Source organism: Bufo gargarizans, chromosome 5 (assembly GCF_014858855.1).
Source record: "Bufo gargarizans isolate SCDJY-AF-19 chromosome 5, ASM1485885v1, whole genome shotgun sequence".
NCBI lineage: Eukaryota > Metazoa > Chordata > Amphibia > Anura > Bufonidae > Bufo > Bufo gargarizans.
Window position 1 is genome coordinate 92721421 of NC_058084.1, and position 13964 is coordinate 92735384.

General features: G+C 43.7%; 1 protein-coding gene across 5 annotated transcripts in view; it reads right to left on the reverse strand.

The window, feature by feature from the left end:
- The window catches only part of TGS1 (trimethylguanosine synthase 1), a 65531-nt gene that overhangs the window by 43271 nt on the left and 8296 nt on the right, over nucleotides 1-13964 (reverse strand). For 4 of the 5 annotated variants that reach the window (XM_044294237.1, XM_044294235.1, XM_044294236.1 and 1 more), the window contains exons 4-8: nucleotides 13266-13327; nucleotides 9304-9458; nucleotides 6999-7788; nucleotides 6473-6592; nucleotides 4799-4910 (exon numbers count right to left, since the gene is read on the reverse strand). In XM_044294237.1, the coding sequence (XP_044150172.1) occupies nucleotides 4799-4910; nucleotides 6473-6592; nucleotides 6999-7788; nucleotides 9304-9458; nucleotides 13266-13327 (1239 nt within the window). The remainder of the gene's footprint in view (nucleotides 1-4798; nucleotides 4911-6472; nucleotides 6593-6998; nucleotides 7789-9303; nucleotides 9459-13265; nucleotides 13328-13964) is intronic. The other variant, XM_044294239.1, reaches the window with a different exon arrangement.

The window sequence follows — 13964 nt, forward strand, 5'->3', positions numbered from 1 at the left end:
CACAAGGATTAACAGGAAATTAAGGTAAAATTTCAAAATTTCTATTTTTTTGGAAGATTTTCCATTTTCTTCAATCTTTACTGTAACATAGCAAGGGTTAAAAGGAAAATAAACGTCATTATTTATTACCCTGATTCTCCAGTTTACAAACCCCCCAAAAATATGCTCAAAAACGGACGTATGAGTTCAATCCGGGTGTCCCTCCATTCATAAATCCAGAACTTGTGAGTGTACCCAGAGCTACTCTCACAGATTTTTCAGTTTTATGCCATACCTTGCCCGCTTGCTGGGCAGGTACTGCCGGAATCTTTGAAAAGTAATAGGGATTTGTTTATGCAGACATTATGTTCTGGGTTGTACACTTTTGCAAAATTTGCATTGAAGTGGTCAAGGACGAGCCTAATTTTGAACAGACAGTCAAATGCGGGGTCATTCTGGGGTGGGCACTGTACATTGTCGTAATGCAAAAACTTAAGTATTGATTGGAATCGATTACGGGCCATGGTATTACTGTAAATTGGAGTGTGGTACAAGACATCAGCACTCAAATACTGATTAATCTTAGTATTTTTTAATAATGCCCATATGCAACAAGAGCCCCCAAAAGGTCTTCATCTTTGCTGCATTTACTGGGGTCCAACCTTGTGGTCTAGTGTATGGCGTTGTGGGGTTCTGGGAAATATATTGCTGGGCGTATAAATTTGTTTGGGTTACCATAAAATTTATAAAATCTTCAGAAAAGATAAAAAAAAAAAAAAAAAAATTCTGTGAAGCCCGCACTATCTATCTGAATTCCTGAGTTGCCCACAAAGTCAGGAATTTGGGGCCGATAATCGTCAGAGGGTGGGGGGTCCATATGGGCTCACTCTGGGGGGCTGCCTCCGCTGCTACCCTGGGGCACCTTCTAAAAGGTCCCTCATCAGCGGATGATGATTAGAGGAAAGTGGCATCCTCTTCTCCCTCACTGGCAGACTCAGTTTCGGAGGCAAGCATGGCGTATGCCTCTTCAGCCGAGTATACTCGTTGGGATGGACAGGGCCATTTTTTTATTTATTGGGGTGTGACGTGTGAAATGTGTAAACCTTTATTTACTGTGATGGGTGTGTATGTTGTGTTTTCACCCGTGAAGGGGCTTATAATAAATTTGAAATTAAATTTAGGAGAAAAAAAATGGATTTTCTATTAAAAAAAAGAGGATTTTCTGCACAAAAAAAACAACAACTTGCAGTGCAAACTGAGCAGACACAGTAATAATGAACACTACAGATGGTGCGTTCGTGCAAAATTCTAAACTGACACTAACTGAAATATATATATATATATTATCACTGCTTACCCAACGTATGTATGTAGAAATGGCCAGCACATCCAGTAGAAAAATATATTCAAAAATTTTATTCAGCCACAGTGGCACAAGAGGCGACGTTTCGGCTCAAAATCCTGAGCCTTTCTCAAGCATGGTTGAGAAAGGCTCAGGATTTTGAGCCGAAACGTCGCCTCTTGTGCCACTGTTGCTGAATACAATTTTTTTATATATTTCTCTACTGGATGTGCTGTCCATTTCTACACACACACACATATATATATATACACACACACACATACATAACTAACTACCACTAACGGCAGGTCTTTTTTCACACACAAAAAAATCTAAATTGTGCAGATGTAAATGAGCACACTACTGATCGGTGCTCTGCAGCACGCACACAGATCGTGCGTGCAAAAACTTTAGTATAAACAAACATTCACTACAGTTTTAAAAAAGTGAACACTGGCTAAAAAATTAGAGGACCTTTCACCGATTATGACAATGTGAACTAAGTATACAGACATGGAGAGCGGCACCCGGAGATCTCACTGCACCTACTATTATCCCTGGGTGCCGCTCCGTTCTCCTGCTATGCCCTCCGGTATTTCCGCTCACTAAGTTTATAGTAGGCAGAGATTTCAGTCACTAAGTTATAGTAGGCGGAGTCTGCCCTTGTTTTGCTGTAGCAATAGCCAATCGCAGCGCAGAGCTCACAGCCTGGGAGGTTATTTTCTCCTAGGCTGTGAGCTCTGCAATGCGATTGGCCAGCGCTACAGCAGAACAAGGGCAGACTCCGCCTACTATAACCTAGTGACTGAAATCTCTGCCTACTATAAACTTAGTGAGCGAAGATACCGGCGGGCATAGCAGGAGAACGGAGCGGCGCCCAGGGATAATAGTAAGTGCAGTGAGATCCCCGGGCGCCGCTCTCCATGTCTGTATACTTAGTTCACATTGTCATAATCGGTGAAAGGTCCTCTTTAACTTATATCTATATAAAAAATATAACACTGGGCAGTGTAGGAGTGCCAGCGGCTGTAGATGCAATCCACCAACCAAATATAAAGAAAGAAACTCCACGGCACAATATACACTCACCTAAAGAATTATTAGGAACACCATACTAATACGGTGTTGGACCCCCTTTTGCCTTCAGAACTGCCTTAATTCTACGTGGCATTGATTCAGCAAGGTGCTGATAGCATTCTTTAGAAATGTTGGCCCATATTGATAGGATAGCATCTAGCAGTTGATGGAGATTTGAGGGAAGCACATCCAGGGCACGAAGCTCCCGTTCCACCACAGCCCAAAGATGCTCTATTGGGTTGAGATCTGGTGACTGTGGGGCCATTTTATTACAGTGAACTCATTGTCATGTTCAAGAAACCAATTTGAAATGATTCAAGCTTTGTGACATGGTGCATTATCCTGCTGGAAGTAGCCATCAGAGGATGGGTACATGGGTGGTCATGAAGGGATGGACATGGTCAGAAACAATGCTCAGGTAGCCCGTGGCATTTAAACAATGGCCAATTGGCACTAAGGGGCCTAAAGTGTGCCCAGAAAACATCCCCCACACCATTACACCAGCAGCCTGCACAGTGGTAACAAGGCATGATGGATACATGTTCTCATTCTGTTTGCGCCAAATTCCGACTCTACCATTTGAATGTCTCAACAGAAATCGAGACTCATCAGACCAGGCAACATTTTTCCAGTCTTCAACAGTCCAATTTTGGTGAGCTTGTGCAAATTGTAGCCTCTTTTTCCTATTTGTAGTGGACATGAGTGGTACCCGGTGGGGTCTTCTGCTGTTGTACCCCACCTTTCTTTCCCATTCTGACATTCAGTTTGGAGTTCAGGAGATTGTCTTGACCAGGACCACAACCCTAAATGCATTGAAGCAACTGCCATGTGATTGGTTGACTAGATAATCACATTAATGAGAAATAGAACAGGTGTTCCTAATAATTCTTTAGGTGAGTGTATATATATATATATATATATATATATATATATATATATAAATAAAACCAAAAATATATATATACATATAGAGCTCTGTATATATTTATATAAAGCCTTAACTACAATTTCTTATTTTTGAAAAAAAAAAAAGAAAAATTGGCAAAAAAATAATAAATCAACACAAATGTGAAAAAAAAAGTGCACTTATGCACTTAACAGCACTTGGCGGTCACAGCTCGAATGCAGAAACACTGGTGCAGAGCTGGAAAAAAAAAAAACAACAAAAAAAAAAACACACGTACCAAATGGCATCTGTAAAAAAAAAAAAAAAAAAAAAAAAAGATGGGGGGGCGGCTAGGGCAGAGGGGGAAAGGGACAGGGAAGGAGGGTGGTTTAGGGATCTGGAACAGCTGCAAATGAAAAAAATATATAATTATCAGTGCAGCAATTCCAGATGTTGTTGTTATTTTCCTCTCAGCAGGCAGTCACCAGCTAGAATGCTTCAGCCTCTTCCTGTGCTGCTATAGCGCTGCCATTGGCTGGAGCGTTGTTCCAGCCAATCGCAGCGCTGGCAGGGGATGCCAAACACCGATGTCCCCTGCCTGACCTTGGGGGAGACAGGTGAGACATGGTTTAAAAAACCACCCGGAGCTGCGATTGGCCAGTCTGCAGAAACCAGCCAATAGCAGCGATTGGGGCTGCAGGGGGGCAGAAAAACCTCCCTGTGCCCGTAAAGATGGCTGCCTGCCATGCAGAGCAGCCATCGTTCCCCAGTCACCGATCGATTTTGCTCAGGGACCGGCTGTACACAGCAGAGAAATCTGTAGCAGAGGAGTAGCTGAAAACAGGTCATTTTTTGTGGCAATTTTAGAGCTCATGCACATGACTGTTGATCTTTTCACTTCACTTCAATGGGGCTGCAAAAGATGCAGACAGCACACTGTGTGCATGAGCCCTTACAGGAGCTTTTTAAATCAGCTACTACAATTTTTACATTGTGTAAAAAACATTATTTTTTTTTTTTTTTACATTGAAGGGGTTTTCTGAGACTTAAATACTGATGAGCTATCCTCTGGGTAAGTCATCTGTATCTGATCAGTGGGGCTCTGATACCGGGGACCCCTGCCGATCAGCTTTTCCTAGGCCAGCGACGGCACATTCATCGGTCACATGGCACGGGCGCAGCTCAGTCCCATACAACGCTGTGCTTGATGAACAGGGAGAAGGCAGCAGCACTCACAGGAATGCCGATGCCTTCTTAAACAGGTGATCAGTATTAACATCCCTTTTAAAGTAATTGGGTAAAGTGTTAGTGGAGTTTTGAATGTGGACTTAGCTGCAGAAAACACCCATTTTCCACTTCTGAATCAGTGGCAGATGTTAGCCATACTCTCAATCTACACTGTCTACAATACTATACTCTATCTACTTCATGCCGCCAGGCTCCATTTCACTTCGGAAACTAGGTACAAGGTCATTGGAAAAAAAAACTAAAGGGTTAAAAAAGGTCCACCTTACCTCCGCTTGATTTTAGCCTGTTTGCACTCTGGAGGATCATCCTCATCATCATCATCTTGTCCATTAGCTGGCATCTGTCCACCAGGCGAAGTATTCTTTGGCACTTCTGAAACTTGAGAAAAAATAAAACAAGTGATAATAATGGTAATAAGTTCTTATAAAGTAATTGCAATCATTGTCCACTCAACCATAATATCTAGCATGAGGATATGAAGACACATGAAACCTGCTGGAAAGTCCTGTCCATGTGAAGACCAATCTAAACCTGGGCTCAGGCTCCTGGCACACAGCACCCTCAATGTCCACCATCAGAGACCAGACCCATCTAGTACCTTTCTAGTTTTCTATGCAGGCCTCTGGTGGAAACCGCTAAATTTCAATGCACTTTGTAAAAGGTTATGAATATTTATACAGGGACTAATCTACTGGTGAGTGCTGGAGGAAGCACAGTGTGTTGACAATCCCCAATCCTTAAAGGAGTATTCCTTTATGGAGTCCCTTTTTAATAAGGTCCCATAGTGTGTGGTAGCAAAGAGTCATGCCCACCTGCTTCCGGCTGCCCCGGTTCGACACCTCGGCTCAGTTAAGCAATATCCCATTTACTTACTTCCGGGTGAGTACGGATGGAGTCACATATTCTGCTGCAGCCAATGACTGGCCTCAGTGGCGCACGTAGCCCTGTCCGTACACAGTCAGAACCAGAAGCTCATCAGATGGATTCAGGGCACCACAAGGGAATGGTGGGGAGCAGGGGAGTAGGCTTCTTTCCTTAGGTATCACATGCTAGAAAGCCTAATTAAAAAAGGATCCGATCCTGGAAACCCCTTCAAGCGATTTTACACACACATAACTACCAGAAATTAAAGAGAACATGTATGTTTTAGTAAATACAAAAAAAAAATGCCTTTGCTTTTCTTAGATTTAGTAAAACAGACATGTCACGAGAGGGGTCCTTTTAAAGCCACATATTAGATCATTTCTCAATGCAATAATTCGACTGGTCATCGCATTAGGAGCATACAGTGGGCACATTTATTAAGCTTTTTATGTTATGTTTCAGTTTTGTGACATAAAAATGTCTCAAATTATGTCAAGAAAAGTGAACGGGGGTCAGCGGGAGTGGGCGTGGCCTGCCACAGCTGGTAATAGTTACTATAATTTATGCCACCATCTGGTATAAACTATAGTTCACGTTAAGACAGCTCATAGCTGGTACCGAATATCTGTGCATTGTGCGCTGAAAGACTTTATATTAAAGGGGTTCTGCAGTTTTTTTAAACTGATGATCTATCCTCTGGATAGATCACCAGCATCTAATCAGCGGGGTTCATCTGAATGAAGCTTAGCTCCGCCCAGGCCAGTGATACTAGTCATGACGTTACTAGGCCTGCGGTAAACAGCGATAAGGCCGCGGCACTACTGCCAGCGCCTCTGCCTTTGCAAACAGCTGATCGGCGAGGGGTTGGACCCCCGCTGATCAGATGCTGATGATCTAGCCAGAGGATCCAGAGGATAGATCATCAAAAAACTGCAGAACCCCTTTAAGTCCAGTGTCTGTCTGGAGTCTGCCCCAGTGGCTTTCAGTTTTATATATTCAGCGTCCCTGTCACCGCCTTTCACATCACACAGTGCTTGACAATTAAGGCTCTGTTCACTTCTGCATCATTGTCAGACCTGTTGCACAATGGACACCAGTGGCGACCGCTGGACCCCGCTGATGTGTAACAGCACTGTTCTTCCTGTCAAAACCAAAGGAGCTTCCAAAGTAGGTGTGAACAGAGCCAAACACGAATTCTAGAAAACAGCAGGCAGAGGTGTCGCAGCATGGTCAAGTACAGAAATCTACGGAAAGAATGGTCATAGAGCAAGTTAAACCAGTAACTAATTGTGGGGCACTGGGGATATCTGAAAGGGGGGCAAGCAAAAATAAATTTGGCTGCTGTTCCGCTTTTATACTACAATAAAAATTCTGATAACGATTAATAAAATGTGTAGAAATCATAATCCGTGAAAGTGTGCGCTCAAACAAATCGCAAGACTGTGGAAGAGGAGGAATAGAAATCGGCCAGTAGTTAATCACAAGGAGCTTTCCTCCCATTTATAAATTGCTTTAATGAAAACTCAGCTAAGGCCATTTCCTGCTTTATATCAGCAATAAATTAGCTATTAGTAAAAATCAATAGGTGCTAATTTTACAGACCTGGCTGGCTTGTATCAGTGCGTCCAGACGATGCTTCCCTCTTGGCAGAGCCAACCTCCCTGGGCTCACTCTGGTCTGGATCACAAGGGCATTGAGCTCCCAGGCTCTCTGGGTCCTGCATCGGATGACTCTCATAAATAACACTTAAAGGTTTACTGTCTCTCTCCATTTCCTTTATATCAAGATTTATGATCTTCAGTCCATGTACGCAGTCACTGAGACAATCGATACTTTCTGTAGAAGAAGGAGGTATGTGCAGACTATGGTTTGTGTGCCGAACATTAGCTGCAGCTGGTGCCACTTGTGTGTCTTTACCTTCACAATCACTAGGTTCATCAAAAGTCCACCCCTGTTGTGCCCAGTACTGAAACTGCTCAGAATACTGCCAGTACAATTCATTATAATGCTCAGCCCATTCTTCCTTGGTTGCAGAGCAATTCCATGGCTCAGGTTCGCAATCGTCACTTGTTACTGCCAGATCTTCATGCTTTTTAATCCAAGCCTGCCATAGCAATCCCTGTCCATACTGGTTCCAGTAACGTTCCCAGCTCTCCTGCGAGCTTGGCCGTGCGGAGAGCGGTTCCAGATCAGCCACATCCTCACTGGTACCTCCAGCAGGACTTTCTTCAATGTCAGGCTGCTCAATGCTAGGAGAACCACCTTCGTCTTTGCAGACCTCACTAATATCCTCCATAGCTTCTTTTATGCTTTCATTTATGTATTTGGAGCATTTTGTCTTTTTCTTCTTTTTCTTATGGATTTTATCTTCCTTCACACAAGTTTCCAGTGGCTGAAAACAATCCACACAATATCAATAGTAAGTTATATCTACACAATGCACAAGATTTAGGCTAGGGTCTACACGAGTCACATAGCCAAAGGTCGCAGTTTAGTTCTGCCTGTATTGCGATTAGGGTGCATGCACACAACAATATTTTTTGGTTCGTGTCCGTTCCACATTTTTTTCAGATCGCATCCGGATCGATTCATTTCTATGGGGCCACAAGAAAAAAATGCAGACATCCATGTGGCCAAGCCGCAAATCATAGAACATGTCCTATTCTTGTTCCTTTTGCGGACAATAAGCATTTTTTTATGGGGCCCACGAAAAGTGCGGGATGCACACGGACGTGATTTGCGGACTGCAAAATGGATACGGTCGTGTAAACACATCCTTAAGGAAAGTGAATAGAGGTGTGTTGCAATCCGCAAGCTGCTGTGACTGCGACTGACCTCCAGAGATTCAATGCCCCACTAAACAGGCTGCATGTACTGAAAGGAACCTGTCATGTTGAACATGGTGCTACAGCTGCAGGCACCATGTTATAGAGCAGATCGATATATAGTTTTATGGGAAGAAATTCTGTGTAACTTGTAATTTATTCACCTAAATTCCTGCTCATTCTGGGATTTGAAGTCCAGGAGGTGGTCTTATCAGTGATCGGCAGCCTTCCCTCTATGACGGTGTATACAGAGATAGCTGTCATCATGGATAGGACCGTCTCATTGACTTCAAAGCCCAAAGCAGGAATTTAGATGAACAAATTACAAGTTATACTGAATCTTTTCCCATAAAACTAAAACATTGAAAACAGTCCCATAAAACAGTCCGCTCAGCTTCTCCTGTTCTATCACATGCTGCCTGTAGCTTAGATTGTATTCTCATGGTGAGAATGGAGCAAATACTTGTAATTACACTACGCCGCCACGTAGTGTAATGACCAGACAGTCAAACAGCTGATTGGCAGGGGTGCTGGAGCCCCGCTGATCAGATATTGATGATCTATCCTGAGGATAAGTCATCTATATAAAGCACTGCAAAATCCCTTTAAAACGTCATTTTTCTCAGCATTTTTAGGTACACCGGGAGAGAAAAACAATGTAGGAATGGGCGATATGTAAAGTTTTAGTTTTCTCTCCCTATGTATCTAATACATTTATTTAAAGAGAACCTGTCATCATGAAGAATGAAATACAAGTTATACTGAATCTTTTTCCACAGATCTACATAACAGTCCACTCAGCTCCTCCTCCATAACATGAAGCCTGCAGATCAGACGCCATGTTCAGCATGACAGGTTCCCTTTTACTGATTGGTATATTTATGGCAGGATTACCTAAGAGCCAGCAGTATTTTTTATTTTAAACAATTGTAGGGTTATCTGACATTTTGAATAGTCTCAGACAACCCCTTTGAAGACCACTTCCATCGCCATTTTGGCCTTATGAAAACTGGTGGTTCTTATACAAACAGATGTGACCCGGATAAATGCACTGTAACAAACAGAACCAGCCAAAGCCTTACCACAAAGTTCTTCTCAAATGATGACCCACCAAACTGTATCGGGAGACCCATCCGCAGCATTAGCTCAGACTCCGAGTCTAGTTCTCCTTCCTCCACAGGTTGGTCAGAGACATTGGACATCTCCAGCTCTTCCTGATCATCCTCTTCCTCATAATCTGCAGGAAAAACACAACTTTACACTGACTGAAACACACAGGTCTAGTTATGACTTTGTCATCAATTTATATATAATGAAGGTGTAGCTGGTATTATCCTCTGCATTGCAAAAGGTTAGATCTGCAGAAGATCCATTACATATTGGTCAAGGTGTTTCTTAAAATATCTACAGCATTTTCCAAAAGTTTGTGAGGATCTTAAAAGGGAATCTTTTACCAAATTTGTTTTCTGCCATCTGAAACCAGAGAGTGGCACATATTATTTTCTCTAATCTGGTTTAATTTTCTGATTACAGAACTTTCTATTCTATTTCCTGAAGATAACTATGGGACGACCATCTTGTCCGAGCTGTTCTTAACAGCATTTAGACTTACGCTTTACAGCAGCCACTGGGGACCAGACACAATGGACCAATGCAGAGGTCAGGAGGGAGAAGATAAGGGGTGATATCACCTATTGTGACTGCTGGATCCTGTGATATAATAGATATGTATCTATCTATCTATCTATCTATCTATCATCCTGCCTGTAATGATAAGCAGATAACTGCAGATAACTGCAGTAAAGTGATCTGTACAGACCAACGCCTTAGGCTCCATTCACACGTCCGCAATTTCATTCCGCATTTTGCAGAACGGAATTGCGGACCCATTCATTCCTATAGGGCAGCACACTGTGCTGCCCGGCACGGAATTGCGGATCCGCACTTCTGGGTCCGTACTTCCGTTCCGCAAAAAAATAGAACATGTCCTATTCTTGTCTGCAATTGCGGACAAGAACAGGCATATTCTATTAGGGCCGGCAATGTGCGGTCCGCAAAATGCGGAACGCACATTGCCGCTTTCCGTGTTTTGCGGATCCGTGGCTCCGCAAAATACGTTGCGGACGTGTGAATGGAGCCTTAGGCTTATGGACCAGTGTGAAAACTGCAGGATTGTAGCCTTGTTAATACAGATATTGACAAGGAAAACTAAAAATAACATCACCAAAATGTCTCTATTGTGTTCAACATAAAACTATGATTGAGGGTACTTTCACACTTGCGTCGTTGGATTCCAGCAGGCAGTTCTGTTGCCGGAACTGTCTGCCGGATCTGGCAATCTGTATGCAAACGGATACCCTTTGTAGACGGATCCGGATCGGTCTCACAAATGCATTGCAATACCGGATCCGTCTCTCCGGTTGTCATCCGGAAAAATGGATCCAGTATTTATCTTTTTCACATTTTTAAAGGTCTGCACATGCGCAGACCGCAAAACCGCATCAGTTTTTTCTGCAACACTTGGGGCCGGATCCGGTATTAATGCATTTCAATAGATAATAAGTGTTCTGGAATTTTGGACGGAGAAGATAAGCGGTGGGAAGTGCAAGTGTTATATAGGCGATGGGAAAAATAAATTTACACCTCTTGCCATTCCAAGGTCAATACCTATATATTTTTGTCCATTGTGGTGTCTCCTGAGACCCCTCTGTGGAAGCAACAGCATGCTGCTGTATTTTCTCAGTACAAAAACCGTACAGCGACTGAACTGAAGACATCCTGAATGGATTGCTCTCCATTCAGAATGCATTAGGATAAAACTGATTATTTTTTTTCTGGTATTGAGCCACTAGGGCGGAACTCAATATCGGAAAAGTTTAACGCAAGTGTGAAAGTAGCCTTAAATAATAGGTTATTTTTTCGGATGACACATTCCCTTTAACAAGTGAATAGGGTAAAAAAAAAAAATATTAGTTATTTCGCACATTTAAGACACCTGGCTGGCATACAGTTTTTCACAATACCAACAGTCCGATGGTGTGTGTATTATGTAATTTATCAGACTTTTTGCAACTGATGACACCCTGGACCCCCACAGATTAGCCGTTTGAGAAGGCCCTAGCCAACTGACGTCATGACCATCGGTATCGTGGCCTATGCACAGCGCAGCACTAGCGCCTAGGCCACATGACCCACAACATGCCGGAATCCCCAGAGATCCAGAGGATAGATCATGAGTTACAATGAGGAGAACCCCTCTAACTATGAGCACTGTATACAGTAAAGGTCCCTGCACATAACAGCAAAAGTGCCTGAACTAATGGTCAGCTCAAGTGAGACTGCTGTTTAAGTAGCATGAACGGCGACAATCTATGGAATGTGCTGAGGAATTGCAAGTGTTATATAGGCGATGGGAAAAATAAATTTACACCTCTTGCCATTCCAAGGTCAATACCTACCGTATTAGACGGACCTAGGTTTTTGGGGAGGAAAATAAGAAAAAAAATATTTTTAACCAAAAGGTGTGCTGTGGGTTTGGTGGGTTTGGAACTAGGTGGTCTGTGGATGGCACTATTACTGGGGATCTGTGGATGACGGACACTGTTATGGGGGGATCTGTGGATGACGGACACTGTTATGGGGGGATCTGTGGATGACGGACACTGTTATGGGGGGATCTGTGGATGACGGACACTGTTATGGGGGGATCTGTGGATGACGGACACTGTTATGGGGGGATCTGTGGATGACGGACACTGTTATGGGGGGATCTGTGGATGACGGACACTGTTATGGGGGGATCTGTGGATGACGGACACTGTTATGGGGGAACTGTGGATGACAGACACTGTTATGGGGGGATCTGTGGCTTGCACTGTTATGGGGGGGGATCTGTGGCTGGCACTGTTACAGGGGGGGGGGGGGGGGGGGATCTGTGGATGGCACTGTTATACATGTGTCATCCACAGACCCTCCCAGCCCATAACTGTGCCATCCACAGATCCCCCGCCGCTCCAGTATACTAATAGTTATTAAATATGACTCTTTATTTCTAATAGTACCTTAAATCCTAAGCGCTTCAGTACAATGCCGGCAGGCCGGGCAGCCGGCGCGTCACTCACTGACGTCACTTGCCTGCGCCGCCTGCTTCATTCTTAAAGTAGGCGGCGCAGGCACGTGACATCAGGGAGTTACGCTGCCGCCCGCCCTGCATTGTACGGATGCGCTTAGGATTTAAGGTACTATTAGGCATAAAGGGGCATATTTAATAACCATTAATTGAATATGACATATTATATTAGTATACTGGAGCGGCGGGGCGGGGCTATAGTACAGTGACTGCACCGCCCCGCCGCTATTGCCGGCCCCAGCTCCTCCTCCCAGTCCCTCCCCGAGTCCCCGCTCGCTTTACATCGCTGCCAGCAATGTAAAACTGACTGCATTCGCCGTATAACACGCAGGGGCATTTTCCCCCCATTTTGGGGGAAGAAAAAGTGCGTCTTATACGGCGAAAAATACGGTATATATTTTTGTCCATTGTGGTGTCTCCTGAGACCCCTCTGTGGAAGCAGCAGCATGTCTTCATAATAATAAACTCTACTATTTGACCTGATTCACACGACCATGATCGACCTGGGAAACACGGTCTATGCCGGCTGCATCTCCCTGGCACTGCATGCCCAAATCGAAGAGGAGTTTGAATGGAGTGCAGTAAATGGCTCCGTCAGTCCTAAAGACATTAATTTGAGTAGCTAAGCTAGGTTAACCTCCTCTTTACTGTGGTTGTGCAAAGGGAAGAAACGGAAGCCCCCCTACCCCCAATTGTTGGGAGTCCCATTGGTGTTGTCTTCAGTAATCAGACATTTATCACTTATCCTGTGGATGGATGATAAAGGTGCATTGTAGAACAACCCTTTAAATATTGAAACAGCATCCTCCGACAGACAGGAACGCAGGGAATGATTTGGTTTTGCTAAAGATACTAAAGCATCTTTTTTCTGAAACTTACAGGACAATTCAATAAAGGCTGATGTGCAAACAATACCTCTGAGAATCTTCTTATTGCTGTCAATTCCCCTCAATCCTAAATGGTACAGGTAGCGATCACTAGAAGAAAAAAGCAATAGTATATGAGGGAGGATAAGAGCACATCCAGTGATGACAGGAGGCTTAGATAACACGTGAAATCATACATCCCACAGTTACAATGCCTGTATAATTAGATTGACATATGCTGCTAAGCACAAGGATGCAGACAGGCCAGCCTCCCAGCTAAAACCACTCTTCAGTACAAGAAAACAATTGACTCTTAAAGGGAATGTGTCACCGAAACTTTTTCTGCCAGTTAAAACCAGATAGTGACACATATCCCTTTTTTCTAATGTTTCTATTTTTCAATTGCAGATTTTTTTAATTCTATTTCCTGAAGATGTTTATGGGGGTGGCCATCTTGCTTGAGCTGTTCTTAAAGGCGTTATTCTGAGAATTTACCAGCTTTTAGAGGGCTTTGTGAGTGTCGTGGCCTCTGCCTGGGCCATGTGACATCACTGTACATCGGTCACATGGCCAAGTTGCAGCTCAGCCCTGTTCAAGTCAATGGTTGCAATACCAAACACTGCCACTACATAATGTACAGCACTGTGCTTGGAAAGCTGCAGGGAACCTCACCAGAGCACTGGTGAGCGAGGAAACAGCTGGTCAGTGAGGATGCCCAGATTTTAAACCCCGCCAATGTTATAATGAT